This window comes from Phytophthora cinnamomi, assembly GCF_018691715.1.
Source record: "Phytophthora cinnamomi strain GKB4 chromosome Unknown Contig40, whole genome shotgun sequence".
Classification (NCBI taxonomy): domain Eukaryota; phylum Oomycota; class Peronosporomycetes; order Peronosporales; family Peronosporaceae; genus Phytophthora; species Phytophthora cinnamomi.
This window is the reverse complement of record NW_027150973.1, coordinates 149,815-174,274: the sequence shown is the minus strand read 5'-3', so window position 1 is coordinate 174,274 and position 24,460 is coordinate 149,815. Positions and strand designations below refer to the sequence as shown.

Genomic DNA, 24,460 nt, shown 5'->3' with positions numbered 1-24,460 from the left:
CGGAATACGACGGACTTACAGACAAACTTACAGGATACTCGGTTAGTTGTAGGGGACTAGCCGAGCGCCGCCGCTTCGCGGCGGTGGGTGTTTGGTCAGTCGCAGACGGTTACGCTCGCTGTTCCAGCTCGCTCCACTATTTACCTCAGCCCCCTCCGCTTCGCTCCGGCGGGTGTACCGTTCGCCCCAACCCGTTACGCTCGCTGTGCCAGCTCGCTCCATTACTACGCGATCGGCGCTTGAACGTCCGGTGTGCTTAAAGGTGCAACGTGCTTGAAGGTCTAGCGCTCTTGAAGGTCCGACAGGTCGCGCGTGTAGGTTGGACGGGCTTGAAGGTCCTGTTTGACGTGCTTGGAGGTATAGTATGAAGAGGTACTTGAAGCTCCTGGAAGGAGTGCTTCAAGGTCCGGGTTTACCCCTCTCCAGCGCTCGTCTTGTATTTCGAGCGCTGTATCGCAAAATGTGTGTGGCATCCCCGAATAGCAATATATTCTAACAGAGCGGGTTTTGGCCAATCACAATGCAGTAATAATATATTATGTATTTATCCAGTCAACGCTCAGGCCCAGAAGGTTGTCTATTAACGTTAGAGCGTATGTACAGGTTGCTATGCGGCACACACAGCACACTGCAGTCCCTGTGCGGCGATCGCGTCCTGTGGGGATCGCAGCGGCGCCCGACATCCGAGCGCTTCCTTGCTCCGCGGCGATCGAAATTCGAAAAAGGAAATGTGAGCGCAGAGCCGAAATCGGCCAATCACAGGACGAATAGATACCACGCATGGCTATGCGATGTAATTTCGGGCAAAGATAAGGCAGTCCGGAAAATGGTGAGATGCCATAGGGCAGGTTACTAATACGCTAATGCAAGGAGGTAGGACGATGCGCTACGGTAGGCTAAGGCCGAAGAGACGGGAACCGACAGACAGCAGACAACAGACTGGAGACTGGAGACTCTGTTAGTTGTAGTAGACTAGCCGAGCGCCGCCGCTTCGCGGCGGTGGGTGTGGGTTTGGTCGCAGTAGTGTGGCCCGCCCGCCTCCGCTTCGCTCCGGCGGGCTGGTTGGTTCGCTTACACAACGCTTTGTCGTTGGGGGATGGGTATGCCCGCCTCCGCTTCGCTCCGGTGGGCGATGGTTTCGTCAAAGGGATATACTGCTAAACTGAATCGCACTTCCAAAACAGACATAGATTTATGTACTTATGAAGTGTGTACTGCTGAATGCCTACTCCACCTAAGCATCTTCGAATGTCTGCCTGTACACAATGTTGTCAGTGTATGCACCGTCGTCTTCCTCGAGCTCCGGATACTCGATCAAAGCCTTGAACTTGGACCTGGATGTAACCCGCGACAGCGCCACATAGAGCTGCCCGTGGGAGAAACAGGGTGTCGCCAGATACAAACCCAGGTTCTGGACAGTTTGGCCTTGGGCTTTGTTGATGATCATGGCGAACGCTGGTACAACTGGAAACTGCTTACGTCGCAAGAGGAAGTGGAACTCGCGCGCGTCCCCTATCGCTGACGAAGACGATCCTTGGAATTAGAACGTTTTGGCCTAGGCGCTCGCCAGTCATGATGGTAGCATGAATGACGTGGGGCTTGAGCTGGACAACCCGTAGTCGTGTTCCGTTGCAGAGGCCCAAGTCGGGGTTCAGGTTTCTCATCATCATAATTGGGGCGCCTTCCTTCAGTGTAAGCTTGTGTGGAGGAATACCGTTGATAGTCACCGAATGCAACACCTCCGGCTCGAAGAAGTTGCCTTCGTTGTCGTCATCCACTGAATCCACCGATAGATACTCGTGGGCCTCCCCGGAGAGTCGTTCAGAGAGGCTGGTTTATGCGGTGCACCACGGCGTTGGTAGTCGTCAAGATGGTCCTGTTGGCGAAGTACTCGTCCGTAGCAGCCTCGGCATCGTCGATGTTGGCACACATCTTATCACTGATAGTCTTCAAACCCCGTGGAACAGCTCCAGATGCGATTTCTTCGTGTTCAATGTCGTCCCCTTCTTCGCAGATGTTGTCGATCAGCATATCGCGCGGAACCTTCACAAAGTCCCTGCCCAGTGACCTGTTGACCTCGTGCCTACCCTCTCCGACTTGTAGGAGAAACTCCGAGAAAGTCGCGAGCTCTGCGGCGGTGCTTTCGTTACTTGCCGATTGTACACGCCTGTTTTCCGTGAGATGCAGCTGGCTGAAGTGTCGCCATAGCGCAGATGACTTCAGACACGCGTCGATGGTCTCTGCAGGTGTGCCGCGCACTACCACCGCCAAAATCTGGCGGAAGTCACCGGAAAGTACAAATACTTTCCCTCCAAAAGGCTCCTGGTCGTTACCCATGATGTCACGCAAAGACCTGTCGACCGCTTCGAAGGCGTGCCTGTGCGTCATCGGAGCTTCGTCCCAGATAACCAAACTGGCCCGCTCGATCAACATCTTGAGGCGCGATTGTTTATAAATCGCACACATGGACTTGTTGTTCAGCTTGAGAGGTATCTTGAACGTTGAATGCGCTGTGCGCCCATCCATGAGCAACAGTGAAGCAATTCCACTCGAAGCCACAGCAATCGCGATCTTCCCGGACAGTCGCACCTTCGCCAGGATATGCCGCAGCAGAGTTGACTTTCCTGTACCTCCCGGACCGTCAATAAAGAACAGCTTGTTGCGTTGAACTGGTAGTTCGGCCGCCTGGATGATTTCGTCGTAAATAGCTCGTTGGCCGTCGTTCAGCTGGCTTTCTTGGTCCACAATGGCTTGAAGGGTAGAGTGCTGGTACCCCTCCAGTTCGCGTCGAATGAAGTTGTTCCGCACCAGCGAATCCAGCATCAGCCGCGGGTATTCATCCAGCTGAGGGAGGTCAAAGTCCGCCACTACGTAGCCACTGATTTGGAGCAGGTCGTTAAGGGCCTTGAGTGTGTGGAACCTGATCGTGTCTTCCTTCTCCTGTCCTTCCAAGGCTTCGTATATGAGCGCGAAGTCTTGTGAAAGAACATCGTAAAATCGATTCCACAGTACGCGAACCTCCGAAACTTGAGAATAAACAATGATAGTCGCGAAGAGCTGGCGGAGTTGCTTCGGCATCTTGAAGGCAGCGGCTTCTTCCATACACACAATCCACTCTGCGTCGTCTTCAAGGTAGCCCAGTTTGAGTGCGGCTTGGCGGTACGACGCATACGTAACACCATCCACTGTCCGAAGCTTGGTAAAGGACTGAGGTCCCTTGCGGTAACATAGCAGTACACGCATGTAGAACCGCTCCATGTCCCGAGGGGTCACATGAACCATCTGCCCAAGCGCCACTTGGTATTTTTTGCGACGAACCCATTTATTTGCCTTGTCATCCCAGCGGAATAGCTTCGGAATGTCTTGGTACACCATGGTCTTTGCCACTTGGTTCTCCGGAGCCTCGCTCGCACACAATTCGAAGAAGCGGGTCAACATCGTGTGGCGACCGCGAGTGAGAACTCGATCCGGGTTGTCGCTCGAACGGAAGGTCACAAATTGCTCGTTCTCCAGGTGGGTAGTCAGCTGTACGATGGAGTGCGGCTTGCCTTGAACAGAGAAGTCGAGAAGCCGCATACATGCCTCTATCGGAGATATATACCTTGCGTTCAGGTACCGAAGAATTTCGTTGGGCTCCATCCTTGCACCGTTCGACTCCCCGCCAACCGTTTCCACAGTTATTGCAGCCTTGTCGGACCCCCTGTAGACGTACTTGTACAGGTATTTGACCGCCGTGAGGGCCGTACAGACCTCCACATTGATATGGCAGTTGTACTTCTGCGAAAGGTAGGGATTGTATGGAACCACCCACTGGTTAATGGAGGCGTTGTCGTACTTCCTTCCCTTGAACTTGAGTACTCCTGGAGGGCGGCGGCGACGTCTGCAGACAGGAAACCCGTTCACGTTTCCTTGGGTAACCTCCACCAACGGCTTCGGGTATCCCTTCGTGCACTTCCCGTCCTTGATGCAGGGGCTGGAGGGGTTTACCGCGCCGCATGGGCCATGCATCATGCATGTGAGGATGGTCTCGTACAGCTGGGGTTGATCTCGGCGTCGGGAAGCTCCGCGGAGCTCAATTTGTCGATGATTTGCCGTGCACGCGGTTTGTCTTCGTCTGCGAGAATAATCAGAATGTGTGCGTGTGGGAGGCCCCGCTTTTGGAACTCCACTACGTAGATCCTCGCCAGAACACGTCCCAGTACGCCTTCATCCAAGTCTTTCAGCATCGCCGCGAGTTTCTGCTGCCAAACGCGGGCTACGATGTCCGGGCGGTCTTGAGCGCTTTGGTTTGGCTCCGGTATCTTCTCCTGGATCTCGTCCCACGTAGGGTTGCACGTCATCGTGACGAAGACGTCCGGTTTCCCGTACTCGCGCACGATAGCCATGGAATCTTGGTAAGACTTGTACATGGCCCGCGGACCCCCCGAATGTGTAGCTGGTAGAACGATGTGCTTGCCGATCTGGTCCAGGAAGTGTCCCGAGCGATGCTGCGGTTCATCTGGGTGCTGTAGCGCCCCCGTTTCGCGGTTGTATTCCGTCAGTAGCGCTTCTCCCTCGCGCAGAACCGCCGTGTTTTCACTTAGAAGAGCGTCTCGAACTCCGCTGTACCGATCAGCCCGTAGTTCAGCTTGATGGGATGCCACCCAACGCAGTTGCTCTTGCTCGCACTTGGCTCGTTGATCTACGCAGTACTGCTGGAATAATCGCCCACCTTGGTGCAGTACCGACTCGTCGCCGACTTTCTGGAATAACCGGAAGGCTACGTGCTCGCGGAGGGACATTTCACGCTTCTTTCTGCGCACCACGTTGTTTGCATACACGTCTGTGTGGGTCCAACCCAGTTCTCCATGCGGAAGAAGTAGGGGATACTGCAACGGGTCATACACGGAGTGCGTCTCGAATAGGCGCAGCAGCGAGTGATCTTTTGCACACAGAAGGATGTCGCGCGGGCTGCCCAAGTTGCCATCCTCGATAAGAGTCGCCCCAACTTCCGAGACCGTGGGTAGATTGTGGGTTCGCGGGTTCGACCTCTTTTCATGTAGCCGGAACACCATATCAACCACCTCCTTTCCCGCTGCCTGGTCGGCGCGCAGCTTCTCCGCGAAGTTGAGAAATTGTTGCGCGAACGGATTGCTCTCCTCCATCATTTGCTCGATCTCCAGCAGCGTTCCAGAATCGAGGTCAGCGAAGATACCTCGGCGACGCTCCGCTCGCTGTTGCATGTCTGGATCGACGATGTAGATCTGGGCAAACTTGGGGGGCATGAGCTCGTTTGTGAACGTATCGATACGCGGAAGTAGAGATCCCAGGTAGTGCCCCATGGCTCCTTGAATGCGATACGTGTATACGCCTCGTTGTCCCGCAACGCTCTCGTCTTGATTCACGTCCCTGAAGTTAGAGCGGTTGCTACAGGAAGCCCCAATCGGCGTGAAGGCAAACACTTGATTGTAGGCTCGGATGCGGCGCCGAAACTCGGCGTCCGTGTACAACTGGTGCAATCGCGGTGGTGCAGCAGGTAGGGGGGGGGGGGGGTAGTTGCACCGCACCCTCTAAACAGCAGCCTTTCTTGGACTCTGCAGGCCATTTCCACGCGCTGCAATGAGGGCGGACTGTAGTTGGAGGCAGTCTGTGGCGCCCGTTGACGATGTTGGGGCCGCTGAGCATAGAGACTCTGAAATCCTCTTGATTTGTGAGTGCATGACCTATGCGAAGTGTACTGCGCCGTATATGCTCCTGTTGTCGCCGCTCCTCTCTCTCTCTCTCTCTCTCTCTCTCTCTCTCTCTCTCTCTCTCTCTCTCTCTCTCTCTCTCTCTCTCTCTCTCTCTCCTCCTCCTCCTCCTCCTCTTAAGCATCGCGAACCAGTGCTTGATGCTCCCGGCGAGCGGACCTCTCCGCTTCGATCACTTCATGGCTTAGCGCAGCCCGACGATCTTCTTGGCGAACTCGCTCGCGCTCGATGCGTACCTCCGTTCTTCCGTGGGTTCCTGAAGTCGAAGTTGTTCGTGGCGATGTCGGTCAACCTCCAGCTCAGTCCGCCGTTCATGCTCCGGCTGGTCCGCCCGTCTAGCTGACACTGCAGCTCGCGAGCGCTGTCGTTCGGGCTCTGTTCGTAAAGCCCTTCGTGCCCGTTGGCGCTCTGCATCTCTACGTCTCTGACGCTCGCGCTGGGATCCCGTCATGTTAGCCCTTCTAACTCGTGCTCTCTCTCTTTCGCGTGCACGGTTTCGTTCTCTCTGAGACGTTGTCATTGCTGCGCGTCGCCTACGCGCTAGCTCCGCTGGGGTCGGTCCACGAACTTGCTCCGTTGTGCTGGTATCCACCGCTACAACTGTTGAAGCAACAGGCGCCGCCGCCGGGACCGAAGGCTGTTCTCTGCGGGCTGGTGGAGGCTCAACAGACGTATTCCCGGCCGCAACGTGACTCCCGGCTGCCGTGACAGTAGTGGCTGTGGCTGTCACATTAAGCGCTTGAAATTCCTTGTTTAAGTTGTATCGTTTAGACCTCCGACGCGCTTGGCGGCGCTTTTTAGCGGCAGGATCCTCCGGGGCAGACGGGGTTGCGTTTATACGTTCGTTATCGCGCATCGCTTGCTCGATCTCCTCTCACGCCCGCTTTCTTTTGGTTCGACCCAATTTGGTCTACGTACACGCAACAGAGTCACATGGCGCATTAGCCATAAAGTCTAAGAACACCGTCGCCATTTCCTGGGTCCGATACACGCGCCCCGCCGCGGACACAGAAGCGCAAATAGGTGCGTCCACCTAGAGCACCGGTCCCACACACGACCACTGGCCCGGAGATGAGGCAGGTCACCCGGCTTCGCTTAGATCTGACCCATTTACCCCGGATTGGTATGCGATTCCCCACGCCGCTGGCGGGCGGACGTGGGCACCTCAGGGTCGCGGCCCCCAAGAGCGGTCGCTGCGGCAAGGGCACGCCAAATCCTACGTCGGCGGCGGGTGCCAGCTGCAGTCTTTCTTATCATCTTAAAATGGGTATTGCTACCCACTTTAGAGAAAGTAACGGTCAGTATAGTGGAGAGCTGCAGTACCCAAATGCAATTCTCCAAGGTAATTAAACCCGGGGTGCAGGTAAGTGAGCAATGTTGCAGATTCGAGACGGCCTGCCTGGCATCTGTGCGCCAACGGGGGAGTCTCGACTACATGGCCGTGTCGTGGAACCCACTGCAACTCCCCCGTGGCCCCACCGGAGTAGGCACCAGGCCGCCCTTAATCCCACACTATAATACCTCGACTGCCCTGAAGGTACCGGTTATCCCAACAGGCGGAACTCCCGAAACCAACACTTCTATTACAGTTAGGAAACTATGTAGCTAAGCGTACCTGAGTCCCTGTGCGGCGCTCGCGTCCTGTGGGGATCGCAGCGGCGCCCGACATCCGAGCGCTTCCTTGCTCCGCGGCCCGCGAAATTCCAAATAGGAAATGTGAAAGCTGAGGCAAATCAGCCGGTCAATCACAGGACGAATAGATATCACGCATGGCTATGCGTTGTGATTTCGGGCAATGATAAGCCAGTCGGGATGATGGTGAAATGCCATTGGGCAGGCTACTAATGCGCTAATGCAGGGCGGTAGGACGATGCTCTATGGCAGGCTGATGTCCCAAGGGCGGAATACGACGGACACCAGACAAACACACCGGAGACTCTGTTAGTTGTTTAGGACTAGCTGATCGCTGCCGCTTCGCGGCGGTTGGTGTGTGGTTAGTCACAGACGGTTACGCTCGCTGTTCCAGCTCGCTCCACTATTTGCCCTAGTCCCCTCCGCTTCGCTCCGGCGGGTGTACCGTTCGTTGCAACCCGCTACATTCGCAGTTCCAGCTCGCTCCACTACATACCCTATCGTTCGTTTCAACCCGATACGCTCGCTGTGCCAGCTCGCTCCACTACTACGCGATCGCGCTCGGGGCTTGAAGATCCTGCATGCTTGAAGGTCCCAAGTGCTTGCAGATCCTGCGGGCTTGAAGGTCCATCGTTCTTGAAGTGTGGCACCCCGAATAGCAATATATTCTAACGGAGAGAGTTTTGCCCAATCACATAGCAGTAATAATATATTATGTATTTACCCAGTCAACGCTTAGGTCCAGAAATTCGACGTCTATTAACTTTAGGGTGTGTCTATAGGTTGCTGTGTCGCACACCGTCGCTGTGCGGCGCTCGCGTGCTGTGGGGCATGCTGTGGCGCCCACCGTCCGCGTGCTACGTCGCTCCGCAAAGCCAGGAATTCAAAAACAGAAGAGCAAACGCTAACCCGAAAAACGTCCAATCATAGAGCGTTATAAATATAACGTAAGGCTATTTTTGTAATATCGGGCAAAGATAAGACATACAGGAGGATGGTGTAATGCTATAGGGTAGGTTAGTAATAGGCGGTCCGGACAACCCCCAGACGATGCTGTAGGGTAGGCTGATGCCGCAAGGGCGGGGACAAACGAACAGTGGACAAACTTACAGGATATTCTGTTAGTTGTAGTAGATTCGTTGATTTCGTCATAGTAAATTGTCAATTGGTATATTTGGTGTGCGCGTCAATTGCCATTTTTACCAATGACAATTGAGAAGAAGTTGTTGTCAATTGTTTAGCGGACGTAGCTACAACCTGGTAGTGCAGCAACTTGCTAGCGACAGTTAAAACTTAATATAACTCCTCCATTTTTCGTCGTCTGTGCATCACTAGATAACATTATACTCCACTAAAACAGAAAAAAATGCAATACAGCCGTAACTGCAGGTACAAAGGAGAACTAGAGTGACCCTGGGCGCAAACGGCATTGTCGGCGGAAAATAAAACGAAAAATAAGAGAACTCGTGCGGTCAAGTAAACACGAGTGGATTGGACTATACCTTGACTACGTTTTGGTAGCACTAAACGTTACAACATAGGCGACTTGAGTGCAATTTCTCAAGATTCATGGATTACCAATATTTTTAGATGAAATGTGTGACTCAGGTTTGGAAAGTGCAACGATTTGGATGTAGAATAAAATTATCTGACGAATAACCTGGACAATATTGGTTCATTGTACAGTCCGCGCGAGCTAACACGTCTGTATTAATGACATAGTTCCTTGTGTAGATGTAACGCACTGGGTTATATATTACTAGTTTCGTAATTTATTACGGATCACGTAATTATAATTGTTGTGGTACGTATTACGGGACGACTTAGGGGATGGCTTCTGTTGAGGTTGCACTTCGCTGTCTGATCGACTGGATCCCTACCGCGAGGCAGACGGCCTGCGCGTGCTGGCACGTACCACCGGGGTATGTGGTTGAAGATGGGAAGATCTCGCAACCTGATTGGCTGGACTATCTCTGATACTGGAATGTGATTGGACGACAACTTCAATTTGGGTGCTTATGATTTGCATGTGTTGAGTCAACCGTTTTGAGCCGCAGCCGTGACTAGGCGCATCAGTCTTACGACTGGCAACTTCGTTTGGACCGCAGCCGAGATCGTTTGGACCACATCTGCAAGCCTCGCCTACTAGAGAACATTGCATACAGTAGGGACTGCTAGCTGGTAAAGACACTAACCTAAATCGAGCTCACTTTCGGATTTCCTTCCAACTACTCACTCGACTACCAAGCCTCATTCGCACACACTCAATTTGTTATGAGCCCAAGCTACGCGGACACCGTCAAGCTCGTGGAAGATAACTACTTCCACTGGGAGTTCAGCATACGGATGAAGCTCTCGCGCAAGGGACAGCTGCCTCACATCATCAAGGCGGAGTTCGACCCGGTGAGCAACCGCGCCACGGATGCATGGAAGACCGACGATCTGAAAGCCCTTGGAGGGATCGCTGGCGACGTCAGCCTCACATTCCAAGTCTACATCCGTGGTGCGATGACTGCGATGGACGCATGGACCATGCTCCAGGAGCAATTCAACCGGAGCACGCTCAAGAACCGACTCCTCGTCACCAAGAAGCTGCATAACTTCAAGATGGAGCCCGGTACGCGGTTCGCGACGCACGTGGACCGATTCAAGGAAATCGTGCTCCAAATGGAGACGATTGGTGAGCCTCTCGACGAGACCCGCCAACTCGTGCTGCTGCTCGGCAGTTTGACCGACGAGTACCGGATGATCAGTACCGTGCTCGAGAACACGCCGAACATGACGCTCTCGCACGCAATCCAAGCGCTCGCTGGTGTTGAAGCTTCGGATGAATCGTCATCGGCTCAAGAGAAGGCGTTTGCTACGAAGGAGGTGGAGAATTTCAAGCATCGGTTCATCGGCAAGTGCTTCTACTGCAAGAAGACTGGCCACAAGGAATTCGAGTGCCGCAAGAAGAAGGTCGACAACGAGCGTGGGCAAGTCGCGCAAGCTGTGTCCGACTTCGCGTTTATGGCAACGGGTGCGATGGACAAGTCGGAGTGGATCGTGGACTCCGGTGCCAGCTCGCACATGACAAGCGTCCGGGACAAATTCGTGTCCATGAAGGAGCTGAAGACGCCAGTCCGCATCACGATCGCGGATGGCACGAAGATCGACGCAGTTGCAAAGGGCACCGTCGGAATGAAGCTGATGGACGGAACGTCTGTCACGCTGTCGGATGTGCTGTACATCCCTGAAGTTGATGGAAGCCTCATCTCAGTTGCGAAGCTGGCCGAGAAGAACGTCGTCGGGCAGTTCAACAAGGACAAATGTGTCTTTCGCTATGGCGATGCTTCCGTCATGGAGGCCAAACGTTTTGGAAACGTCTACAAGTTGAAGACAGTGGGGGGCGAGGTGTGTCGTGCGGCGACGGCATCTCGTAAGGAGCCATGGGCCGTTGTGCACGCCTGTCTCGGCCACAGCCCGTTCAAACGTTACGAACAGCTGTTGACCATGGCAGACGGAGTGCCTTGCGTTTCGGATGGTGTCGTCTGCGCAGGCTGCTGCATGGGCAAGATGAGAGCGGACGACTATCCGCGACACCCGGAGAAGCTCGTCAAGAGTACAGGCGTACTGGACCTGGTGCACACGGACGTGATGGGTCCGATGCAGACCAAGACACCCGGTGGCTGCACGTATGTGGTAACCTTCATTGATGACTACTCACGTCACGTGACCATCTACTTGATGAAGGCCAAATCGGAAGTGCTGTCGAAGTTCAAGATCTTCAAGGCAGCAATGGAGAACGCAACAGGCAAGGCGATCAAGTGCCTACGTTCTGATAATGGTGGCGAGCACACGGGCAAGCAGTTCAAGGCCTACCTCGACCGCAGTGGCATCAAGCATGAAAAGACGGTGCCATACACGCCTCAGCAGAATGGACTGGCTGAGCGCATGAACCGAAGTTTGGTGGAGATGGCGCGCTGTATGCTCTACCACGAAGCCATTGAGAAAAACTGGTGGGCCGAAGCCGTAAACACGGCTGCGTGGATCATCAACCGGTTCCCCAACTCGGTGAACGTCAAGACGCCCTACGAAATTGTGCATGGAGCCAAGCCGCAGCTCAAGAACATGAAAGTATTTGGTTCAGTTGGTTACGCGCACATTCCCGACGAGAAGCGCCGCAAGTTGGATGCTAAGGCCTTCAAGTGTCGATTCGTGGGCTACGAGGATGGTGTCAAGGGATACCGAGTTCTCAACGTGGCGACGGGAAAGGTGCAAATCGTGCGCACCGTGAAGTTCGTGGAAACAACAAATCTAGATGACATGGTGGAGAAAATGGAGCTGGATGACGATGAAGTCAAGGTGGAGCAGCCAAGCCATGGTGGGTATCAACCGGACGAGTCAGGACAAGTCGTGCCAATGGATTCTGAAGTTGGGGACGTGATCCTACTTCAACGTGACACGGGCGTAAACGATGCGATCGTACCATAGGGATCGACACATCATATGATTACCCGATCACGTGCTCGCCACATTGACGAGACAACGGATCCTGAAGAGGCAGGCGCTCGCAAGAAGCACGTCGTGGCGCCCTCGACTACTGGCACGAAGCGCCAGAAAATGATGCAAGACAGAGGATAGATCAACGAGGACCAACTCGCAACTGAAGGTGGCCAAACAATGGCTGTAAAAGCTTCGAATCAAGGATCTCGGGCGCGCACGTTTCATTCTTGGCATTGAGATCGATTATAACATAGATTCCAAGACACTGAGGATCTCTCAACAAGCGTACACAGAGTCGATCATCAAGAAGTTTGGGCAAGAGAACGCGAAGCCGTGCACATCGCCTATGGAAACTGGAGTTCATCTGACCAAGGCCGACGAACCGCAGGCGAAAGAAGAGAAGGCCAAGATGAAGTTGAAGCCCTACCGATCGCTTGTGGGCAGCCTGATGTACATGGCATGTGGAACACGACCTGATATTTCGGTCGCGGTTGCCAAGTTGAGTCGTATCCTGGAGAACCCTGGCCAGAAGCACTGGGACGCCGGAATCAAGGTAGTGCGCTACCTACTGAAGGCCAAGGACGTGGGCATCACGTACGATGGGTCACGTGGAACCGAGCTCGTCGCCTACTCAGATGCGGACTGGGCCGGCAGCCGCGACGACCGTCGTTCCGTAAGCGGAACGATGTTAATGATGTGTGGTGCTCCTGTGGTGTGGCGTTCGACCTATCAGAAGCCTGTCGCGTTAATTCTACAGAGGCCGAGTATATGGCGCTGAGCGAATGCGTGAAGGAGTGCGTCTGGATGTGCCGTCTATTGAAGGACATTGGCACTGAACAAGTGGGGGCTACGGTGATTTACGAAGACAACCAAGGCGCGATGGCATTGGCGAAGAATGTTGGATACCAAGCTCTCACGAAGCACATCGACATACGCTATCACTTCATTCGCGAGAAGGTGCTGAGCAACGAAGTCGAGCTGGAGTATGTCGAGACTAAGAACCAGCTCGCTGACTTCATGGCGAAGGGTTTATCGTCGAAAACGCTCTACTACTTGATGATGAGTAGCAACGTTGGACCCAAGCTCGAGACATCGAATTGATTGGGGGTGTTGAGGTTGCACTTCGCTGTCTGATCGACTGGATCCCTACCGCGAGGCAGACGGCCTGCGCGTGCTGGCACGTACCACCGGGGTATGTGGTTGAAGATGGGAAGATCTCGCAACCTGATTGGCTGGACTATCTCTGATACTGGAATGTGATTGGACGACAACTTCAATTTGGGTGCTTATGATTTGCATGTGTTGAGTCAACCGTTTTGAGCCGCAGCCGTGACTAGGCGCATCAGTCTTACGACTGGCAACTTCGTTTGGACCGCAGCCGAGATCGTTTGGACCACATCTGCAAGCCTCACCTACTAGAGAACATTGCATACAGTAGGGACTGCTAGCTGGTAAAGACACTAACCTAAATCGAGCTCACTTTCGGATTTCCTTCCAACTACTCACTCGACTACCAAGCCTCATTCGCACACTCTCAATTGTTTCAAGGTGAAGATTACGGGGCGACCCGTCAACTAACAATTACATTCAACAAGGAGTGACCACGAAGTGAGTAGCTGGCCTAGAGTACAAGAGAGTACGGACCTTAAGTTACAATATCACTTTTCATTTTGCCCTTTACGAGCCCAAGCTTCGACTACATCACAGCGGACCCATACGCATGTCCAGTCTTATCTACTAATAGATTATCAGTTTCAAGCAGTGCCCTCTCGGAGTCGTGTGACTTGTTAAAATTGAAGATGAATTTCCCATTTAGTATTACAATGTAGTTGTGTTTTAGCTCCGACCACCGGTACTGTACTATATCCGTGCGGTGGAAGAAACAACTAAACTACCTATTTCCTGTTATTAAAGAAATGATGAGAGCAGTATTATACTACGGCAAAAATATATCTATTGTTGTGCTGTGCGGTCCGCAAATTGAAATCCAGAATTGTTCCGGGCGAAGCACGGCTTTGTTAGAGCTTGCCTGTGACCGCGTCCACGCCGCCTAGGCTACGAGAAATAAACAAATCGCGGAATGGCGTAGCTTTGTTTCATCTGCTTCTTCAAATTCAGGCCACGAAATTTCAGATCTTCTCTTCGTGCAGCGCACGACTTGGTCAGTCGTGTGGCGCTTTCATTTGCGTGTTTTTGGTGTGTGTATGGTATCGACGAGACAATTTGCCCAGCCACCATCACGGGATATATTCGACACTATCAGCCAAGGAATAGTGCGGACTACTTTGAAGACAACGAGCAGCAAGAAAATACTCTGCTTGCGACTACATGCAATACGAGCTCGCTGACGAGACTTCGTGATAATATTGAATATACTTCTACGCCATACACGTTACTATTCGTGGACAAAACAAAACTTTTGTAAAGCAGATATATTGATATGTTCGTATAGAATACACTCTTTGTTTAGCTGTTACATGCATTAATATACTCATATTGACACTCAAAAGTAACTTTGTATTTTTCTGAATCTTAAATGACAAGAGGCCTGGTTGGGAGTTGCCAATGGGTACACGCAGATTGTGCGCTGCTGGAGGGTCGCGTCATCAAAGATGACTGAGAAGACAGTGCATTTTCAGCTGATCCGATCCAAAGATATTTCCCACAATGCATACATGCCGTTTTTCAAAGTACACTTCGCAATTTGCTGTCGACCGCCAGTGTATCTCCTTCGATTGTTTCCGGGCTCCAATGCGTATTAGCTCCGTCCTCTTCGCTGTGGCGAGTGTCTTCCTTGCGAGCTCCGACGTGCTATCGACGCTGACAGATGCCAAGATGACGGTTCCTGTTGATAACGTCGAGAGCAAGGTCGGCGCGAATAGGTTCTTAAGAATCGTCGAACAAGGGAAGAACACTGCATTCAGCGTGTTGAATAAGGAGGAGCGAACGATACCGAAATTGGACCGCGTAGTTTCCGATCTCTCTGACAACGCTGTAAATACCGCCAAGAAGCTAACCAGATCCGTGTCGCTGTCTTCTCCCACTATTGAGGAAGAGATCATCGCACTCAAGAAGTTGTACAAGAGCGTAAAAGCCAGCTACATGCCAGTGTTTGAGGATTTTGCGGTCGCACAGAAAATCACTCCCAGGCAGGCGGCGGACAAGTTGGGCATCTGGGAGAAACTGAAGACCATGTCAATGGATGAACTCAACAACGACCCGTTTTACCACTTTTGGAAGGAGTATACAAGGTACTGGAACAAGTATCACTTCTCGGAGTGATTTGTGGCTTCGAAATTGGCTTGCCTCTGTGATTCTCAGAAAATATAGGCAATATGTGCACAATTTCATACGATCGAATGCATAAGAATGGAAAGAATGGATCTAGACACATGGAAAGAAGACTTATGGTGTCTTTGCTTTAGTTTGGCCTCAGTACTACCTCCGTTTGGGAATAGATAATCATTTGTTTTGTTTTTTTGCGCAGCGCTCCGCCTCGTTCATTTTCCTGATTATAAAATTGTGCGAGTGCTGGAGATCTAGAGTTGACAATAAGATAGGCACAGTCCAGAGAGGCGCAGGCGTTCTTGTTCCGCCACACTACATACACAAAAATGGATCTAAGATCTCACTACATACTTGAGGGGCACTTGATTTGGCTTCGGGTACTACGAGGATCCCACTTGCTGCGATGGATAGCAGGGAGGCGCTCGCATTGGCGAGAGATGTTGCATCGCGTGGCAATGACGTTGGACGACTGTCCGTTCGCATCAGTTTGTCCTTATGCAGATGTCCGAGCCGGTAATCATTTCCACCATTAAAGTTCATGATACGCTCTACGGGCGCTGGCAGCGGGAAGCGCGAGTCCTCCGTCCAAGCGTCGCTCTCATCCTTCGCCTCACGCTCATCGTCAGCAACCGAGCCTTCCATCGTCGTCGGATCCCGCATCGCTTCACGCACACGACGCGCACCAAGGCGAGCGTGGGGCACGTAGCTCATGTACATGCGAGACACGGGGGGAATCGGTCCGGGCACAAAAGGCGGGCACTCCTCGTCCATCCAGGAGAACTCCAGCGGCAGCCTCGGGTTCAGCTCCGTCGTCTCCGTCGAATCCGTCGTTCCAGGCTTCGACGCAGCAGCGTCAGCGAGTGGCGTCGGCGAGGTGGGGGGGGGGGGGGGTGGGGGGTGGGGGAGCTAGAGTCGTCCGGGCAGTTGGCTGGGGCAGCATGGCGGCGGTCCATCTTTCACTCTTTCTTGACTTGACCACAGCTGCTACTCGATCTCTCATCGAGTTGATTCCACGCTTCCAAATGCGCTCGACAACTTGGCGCAACCCGGACGATCTCCCCACGTGTAAGCACGCCTCCTATGCTGCGAAGCAGTCGGGTTTCCTAGATGACCTGGCGTTCACTAACCGTAATCTCCCTCATCAGGCAACTTTCGAATTGATCCAGAAGCCAGTGTGCGGGGGCCACTGAGCGGGGGAAGCGCGGGAGATTCAGAATTCAAACCCGATCAGTTTAGAAGGGGAATTATGTTGAGTAGGCTGAAATATGATTGGAAATGGTTATCTACTTCTAAACGGAGGTCGGATAGTATATTCGGGGACCCGGGTGGTGGACCCGGGGGGAAGGCGCAGTTCGAAGGTTGACAAAAACCGACATATAGACTGAAAAGGAATAGATTAATTGGTATTAAAATATTGCAAAACAACAGCGGATAGAACGTATAACCGTTTTTCTTCTTGCAATGCCGATGTTGGAGGCTTGGACCACTGAGCAAGGGTAAGAGTAAAGGGATATAACGTCGAGAAAGCCGAACGAGAAATGACGCGAGAAATTAACAGGTATGTTTGCTGGTGGTTATTGATGATTCCGACCGACGACTTCCATTCGACGATAACCATAGATTCCAGTATCTCCCCTTGCACTTTATAACTGGTAGAAGCGACCTCAGAAATGATAGGAACCTGTTGCAAATGAAGAGATAGCGATCTGTTCTCACCAGTGACAGACTTGGAGAGAGAGCGATAAAAGTCTTAGAGTACGCCTGTGCGTCGTAGAAATGTGGGGAAATGGCGAAAGCTGAATGTTCACGGGCTCGTCCATGAGCCAGACGAAGAAACCGGCCGGGTGGCCGCAGTGAGCGGGCGGCGCAGTCGGTGCGGTGGCGGTATCATGAAGGCGTACCCTCCCTGCAGCGACAAGAACAGCAGGTCCCTCATGGTCCACGAGTTGTCGAATGCCGAAGTAGTCGTACATCTCTGGACGACTGCAGGCGCTGTTGATGTTTACCGACTTCCTTTGTTACTGACGTCTGCTTATGACTGACAAATACCTGATCCAATCAAATCACAGCATTCTATTCCTCTATTTATCACTGACACTTTTGGTCGGGTACTGGGTAATGTTCTCCCGGTAGACGGTGCCGAGCTGAGCCTCGGCATCGCGCTGCGGGAGCTGCCTTCGGGCAGCGCCTAGTTCCTTGCGGGATGTGTGTGTCTCCTCGCGCAACGAGGAGGGAGGACAGGCTGCGGAATCTCGTTTCACGACCGTGTCTGGCTGACGACTACACTACGATCTCTACAAGCGGACTAATGCGGAAAGCCCAGGAAGACAATTCAGACGTCGGACACGGCCAAGGAGCGGGGCGGGCTCCCCTCAAGACTGTACTCGACTGAAGACTTTCAAGGTGCCGGATCGAGAATGCGAGGGCAAGAACAGATAATACGATCAAGGTGCAAGGTTCCGGATCCGCTGCTGCCCGCCGACTAGCGAGCCGGGTAAGCTGTGCATGGAGAACTCAAGAGATACACGGAATCACGGGCACAGCTCCCGAGGGGAGCGGGCATACAGCGGAACCTCGATCACCTGAAGTTGACCAAGAGGACGGAGCAGGAGAGCGACGCGGCCAGCGCATCCTCCGCCTGACGAGTAGGAGGGAGGGGGGGGGACGAGAGTCACACATCTTGGCGTATGCGGAGGTATACCGGTATTGTACCTAGTACGATATCGTGTGTGCCACACCATATTATGTTGCCACTTAACTCTACAGAGTCTAGGTGCGGTGCAACTGGTTCCGCGAACACGTAAATCATCATCATCATCATCACTGACACTATCACCGCATTGCATGCTGACCATTAGAATCAAATCGGCGACATGCCACGCAGGTACACAGCAATCTCGGCTGGCGAGATGCTGAGAGTGCAATCCGCCTGGGCGGAATGCGGTGATATCAGTGCTGCTATTGTCACATTTACCCAGGGCTTGTTTCGTTTGCGCGGGAGCAGCGGGGCAAACTCATCTATAAGTGGCGCAAACGCCATGGCCACATCGAGGCTGCATGCAAAACAGTCAATGGCCGACGCCAGAAGAAGGCCCGACACTGTGGATGCGGTACCGCCCTCCCCATGGGCGCTGATAAGGTGTTAGTGGTCTGGATTAATGACTTGAGAGCGGAGGGGGTTCCTATTTCGACTGTGATGCTTGATTTGCAGGCATTAGAGGTTGCTGCTTCCTTCGGTGTGACTAATTTCCGTGCATCATGGTCCTGGGTGAAAGCGTTCGAAAGCGCGTCACAAATTGTATATACGTGGTAGAACACGTCAATGGCAACAGTAACCAGAGACTCTCGCCAGCACACCGAGCTGCATGCTCACACGATTACCGCAGGTTACTCGAGGGCAGGGCTCAACGAGCCCGAGGTTCGGGTGGTTGCTAGCACATTAGCAGGTGAGTAAGCTAGCCTAAGCTTGATTGACCGCAGTGTCGGGGAAGTAGACGACGATATAAATTTTACTTGTCAGAATGCGATAACATTATCAACGAGTCGTAGGTATGGACGTCGCACAAACATGCATTTTTGATGTATTTTCCACTAGCCGATAGCAGCCGCTTCGCGGCGGTGGGTGTGTGGTTCGTCGCAGACAGTTACGCTCGCTGTTCCAGCTCGCTCCACTATTTGTCATAGCCCTCCTCCGCTTCGCTCCGGTGGGTGTACCGTTCGCCCCAACCCGTTACGCTCGCTGTGCCAGCTCGCTCCATTACTACGCGATCGGCGCTTGAACGTCCGGTGTGCTTAAAGGTGCAGCGTGCTTGAAGGTCTAGCGCTCTTGAAGGTCCGACAGGTCGCGCGTGTAGGTTGGACGGGCTTGAAGGTCCTGTTTGACGTGCTTGGAGGTATAGTATGAAGAGGTACTTGAAGCTCCTGGAACGAGTACTTAAAGGTCCGGGTTTACCCCTCTCCAGCGCTCGTCTTGTATTTCGAGCGCTGTATCGCAAAATGTGTGTGGCATCCCCGAATAGCAATATATTCTAACAGAGCGGGTTTTGGCCAATCACAATGCAGTAATAATATATTATGTATTTATCCAGTCAACGCTCAGGCCCAGAAGGTTGTCTATTAACGTTAGAGCGTATGTACAGGTTGCTATGCGGCACACACAGCACACTGCAGTCCCTGTGCGGCGATCGCGTCCTGTGGGGATCGCAGCGGCGCCCGACATCCGAGCGCTTCCTTGCTCCGCGGCGATCGAAATTCGAAAAAGGAAATGTGAGCGCAGAGCCGAAATCGGCCAATCACAGGACGAATAGATACCACGCATGGCTATGCGATGTAATTTCGGGCAAAGATAAGGCAGTCCGGAAAATGGTGAGATGCCATAGGGCAGGTTACTAATACGCTAATGCAGGGCGGTAGGACGATGCGCTACGGTAGGCTAAGGCCGAAGAGGCCGGAACGGACAGACATCAGACAAACAGACTGGAGACTGGAGACTCTGTTAGTTGTAGTAGACTAGCCGAGCGCCGCCGCTTCGCGGCGGTGGGTGTGGGTTTGGTCGCAGTAGTGTGGCCCGCCGCCTCCGCTTCGCTCCGGCGGGCTGGTTGGTTCGCTTACACAACGCTTTGTCGTTGGGGGATGGGTATGCCCGCCTCCGCTTCGCTCCGGTGGGCGATGGTTTCGTCAAAGGGATATACTGCTAAACTGAATCGCACTTCCAAAACAGACATAGATTTATGTACTTATGAAGTGTGTACTGCTGAATGCCTACTCCACCTAAGCATCTTCGAATGTCTGCCTGTACACAATGTTGTCAGTGTATGCACCGTCGTCTTCCTCGAGCTCCGGATACTCGATCAAAGCCTTGAACTTGGACCTGGATGTAACCCGCGACAGCGCCACATAGAGCTGCCCGTGGGAGAAACAGGGTGTCGCCAGATACAAACCCAGGTTCTGGACAGTTTGGCCTTGGGCTTTGTTGATGATCATGGCGAACGCTGGTACAACTGGAAACTGCTTACGTCGCAAGAGGAAGTGGAACTCGCGCGCGTCCCCTATCGCTGACGAAGACGATCCTTGGAATTAGAACGTTTTGGCCTAGGCGCTCGCCAGTCATGATGGTAGCATGAATGACGTGGGGCTTGAGCTGGACAACCCGTAGTCGTGTTCCGTTGCAGAGGCCCAAGTCGGGGTTCAGGTTTCTCATCATCATAATTGGGGCGCCTTCCTTCAGTGTAAGCTTGTGTGGAGGAATACCGTTGATAGTCACCGAATGCAACACCTCCGGCTCGAAGAAGTTGCCTTCATTGTCGTCATCCACTGAATCCACCGATATATACTCGTGGGCCTCCCCGGAGAGTCGTTCAGAGAGGCTGGTTTATGCGGTGCACCACGGCGTTGGTAGTCGTCAAGATGGTCCTGTTGGCGAAGTACTCGTCCGTAGCAGCCTCGGGATCGTCGATGTTGGCACACATCTTATCACTGATAGTCTTCAAACCCCGTGGAACAGCTCCAGGTGTGATTTCTTCGTGTTCAATGTCGTCCCCTTCTTCGCAGATGTTGTCGATCAGCATATCGCGCGGAACCTTCACAAAGTCCCTGCCCAGTGACCTGTTGACCTCGTGCCTACCCTCTCCGACTTGTAGGAGAAACTCCGAGAAAGCCGCGAGCTCTGCGGTGGTGCTTTCGTTACTTGCCGATTGTACACGCCTGTTTTCCGTGAGATGCAGCTGGCTGAAGTGTCGCCATAGCGTATATGACTTCAGACACGCGTCGATGGTCTCTGCAGGTGTGCCGCGCACTACCACCGGCAAAATCTAGCGGAAGTCACCGGAAAGTACAAATACTTTCCCTCCAAAAGGCTCCTGGTCGTTACCCATGATGTCACGCAAAGACCTGTCGACCGCTTCGAAGGCGTGCCTGTGCGTCATCGGAGCTTCGTCCCAGATAACCAAACTGGCCCGCTCGATCAACATCTTGAGGCGCGATTGTTTATAAATCGCACACATGGACTTGTCGTTCAGCTTGAGAGGTATCTTGAACGTTGAATGCGCTGTGCGCCCATCCATGAGCAACAGTGAAGCAATTCCACTCGAAGCCACAGCAATCGCGATCTTCCCGGACAGTCGCACCTTCGCCAGGATATGCCGCAGCAGAGTTGACTTTCCTGTACCTCCCGGACCGTCAATAAAGAGCAGCTTGTTGCCTTGAACTGGTACTTCGGCCGCCTGGATGATTTCGTCGTAAATAGCTCGTTGGCCGTCGTTCAGCTGGCTTTCTTGGTCCACAATGGCTTGAAGGGTAGAGTGCTGGTACCCCTCCAGTTCGCGTCGAATGAAGTTGTTCCGCACCAGCGAATCCAGCATCAGCCGCGGGTATTCATCCAGCTGAGGGAGGTCAAAGTCCGCCACTACGTAGCCACTGATTTGGAGCAGGTCGTTAAGGGCCTTGAGTGTGTGGAACCTGATCGTGTCTTCCTTCTCCTGTCCTTCCAAGGCTTCGTATATGAGCGCGAAGTCTTGTGAAAGAACATCGTAAAATCGATTCCACAGTACGCGAACCTCCGAAACTTGAGAATAAACAATGATAGTCGCGAAGAGCTGGCGGAGTTGCTTCGGCATCTTGAAGGCAGCGGCTTCTTCCATACACACAATCCACTCTGCGTCGTCTTCAAGGTAGCCCAGTTTGAGTGCGGCTTGGCGGTACGACGCATACGTAACACCATCCACTGTCCGAAGCTTGGTAAAGGACTGAGGTCCCTGCGGTAACATAGCAGTACACGCATGTAGAACCGCTCCATGTCCCGAGGGGTCACATGAACCATCTGCCCAAGCGCCACTTGGTATTTTTTGCGACGAACCCATTTATTTGCCTTGTCATCCCAGCGGAATAGCTTCGGAATGTCTTGGTACACCATGGTCTTTGCCACTTGGTTCTCCGGAGCCTCGCTCGCACACAATTCGAAGAAGCGGGTCAACATCGTGTGGCGACCGCGAGTGAGAACTCGATCCGGGTTGTCGCTCGAACGGAAGGTCACAAATTGCTCGTTCTCCAGGTGGGTAGTCAGCTGTACGAGGGAGTGCGGCTTGCCTTGAACAGAGAAGTCGAGAAGCCGCATACATGCCTCTATCGGAGATATATACCTTGCGTTCAGGTACCGAAGAATTTCGTTGGGCTCCATCCTTGCACCGTTCGACTCCCCGCCAACCGTTTCCACAGTTATTGCAGCCTTGTCGGACCCCCTGTAGACGTACTTGTACAGGTATTTGACCGCCGTGAGGGCCGTACAGACCTCCACATTGATATGGCAGTTGTACTTCTGCGAAAGGTAGGGATTGTATGGAACCACCCACTGGTTAATGGAGGCGTTGTCGTACTCCCTTCCCTTGAACTTGAGTACTCCTGGAGGGCGGCGGCGACGTCTGCAGACAGGAAACCCGTTCACGTTTCCTTGGGTAACCTCCACCAACGGCTTCGGGTATCCCTTCGTGCACTTCCCGTCCTTCATGCAGGGGCTGGAGGGGTTTACCGCGCCGCATGGGCCATGCATCATGCATGTGAGGATGGTCTCGTACAGCTGGGGGTTGATCTCGGCGTCGGGAAGCTCCGCGGAGCTCAATTTGTCGATGATTTGCCGTGCACGCGGTTTGTCTTCGTCTGCGAGAATAATCAGAATGTGTGCGTGTGGGAGGCCCCGCTTTTGGAACTCCACTACGTAGATCCTCGCCAGAACACGTCCCAGTACGCCTTCATCCAAGTCTTTCAGCATCGCCGCGAGTTTCTGCTACCAAACGCGGGCTACGATGTCCGGGCGGTCTTGAGCGCTTTGGTTTGGCTCCGGTATCTTCTCCTGGATCTCGTCCCACATAGGGTTGCACGTCATCGTGACGAAGACGTCCGGTTTCCCGTACTCGCGCACGATAGCCATGGAATCTTGGTAAGACTTGTACATGGCCCGCGGACCCCCCGAATGTGTAGCTGGTAGAACGATGTGCTTGCCGATTTGGTCCAGGAAGTGTCCTGAGCGATGCTGCGGTTCATCTGGGTGCTGTAGCGCCCCCGTTTCGCGGTTGTATTCCGTCAGTAGCGCTTCTCCCTCGCGCAGAACCGCCGTGTTTTCACTTAGAAGAGCGTCTCGAACTCCGCTGTACCGATCAGCCCGCCACCCAACGCAGTTGCTCTTGCTCGCACTTGGCTCGTTGATCTACGCAGTACTGCTGGAATAATCGCCCACCTTGGTGCAGTACCGACTCGTCGCCGACTTTCTGGAATAACCGGAAGGCTACGTGCTCGCGGAGGGACATTTCACGCTTCTTTCTGCGCACCACGTTGTTTGCATACACGTCTGTGTGGGTCCAACCCAGTTCTCCATGCGGAAGAAGTAGGGGATACTGCAACGGGTCATACACGGAGTGCGTCTCGAATAGGCGCAGCAGCGAGTGATCTTTTGCACACAGAAGGATGTCGCGCGGGCTGCCCAAGTTGCCATCCTCGATAAGAGTCGCCCCAACTTCCGAGACCGTGGGTAGATTGTGGGTTCGCGGGTTCGACCTCTTTTCATGTAGCCGGAACACCATATCAACCACCTCCTTTCCCGCTGCCTGGTCGGCGCGCAGCTTCTCCGCGAAGTTGAGAAATTGTTGCGCGAACGGATTGCTCTCCTCCATCATTTGCTCGATCTCCAGCAGCGTTCCAGAATCGAGGTCAGCGAAGATACCTCGGCGACGCTCCGCTCGCTGTTGCATGTCTGGATCGACGATGTAGATCTGGGCAAACTTGGGGGGCATGAGCTCGTTTGTGAACGTATCGATACGCGGAAGTAGAGATCCCAGGTAGTGCCCCATGGCTCCTTGAATGCGATACGTGTATACGCCTCGTTGTCCCGCAACGCTCTCGTCTTGATTCACGTCCCTGAAGTTAGAGCGGTTGCTACAGGAAGCCCCAATCGGCGTGAAGGCAAACACTTGATTGTAGGCTCGGATGCGGCGCCGAAACTCGGCGTCCGTGTACAACTGGTGCAATCGCGGTGGTGCAGCAGGTAGGGGGGGGGGTAGTTGCACCGCACCCTCTAAACAGCAGCCTTTCTTGGACTCTGCAGGCCATTTCCACGCGCTGCAATGAGGGCGGACTGTAGTTGGAGGCAGTCTGTGGCGCCCGTTGACGATGTTGGGGCCGCTGAGCATAGAGACTCTGAAATCCTCTTGATTTGTGAGTGCATGACCTATGCGAAGTGTACTGCGCCGTATATGCTCCTGTTGTCGCCGCTCCTCTCTCTCTCTCTCTCTCTCTCTCTCTCTCTCTCTCTCTCTCTCTCTCTCTCTCCTCCTCCTCCT

The 24,460-nt window shown here is 53.4% G+C and overlaps 1 protein-coding gene across 1 annotated transcript; it reads left to right on the top strand.

Moving 5' to 3' along the window:
• Window positions 1–14,597: 14,597 nt before the first annotated feature.
• On the top strand, window positions 14,598–15,128 carry IUM83_14928 (putative secreted RxLR effector protein; the record flags this gene model as incomplete). Its single annotated transcript, XM_067939705.1, has 1 exon — window positions 14,598–15,128. The coding sequence occupies one exon, from the start codon at window positions 14,598–14,600 to the stop codon at window positions 15,126–15,128; it is 531 nt and encodes a 176-aa protein (XP_067791346.1).
• Between the last annotated feature and the right edge of the window lie 9,332 nt (window positions 15,129–24,460).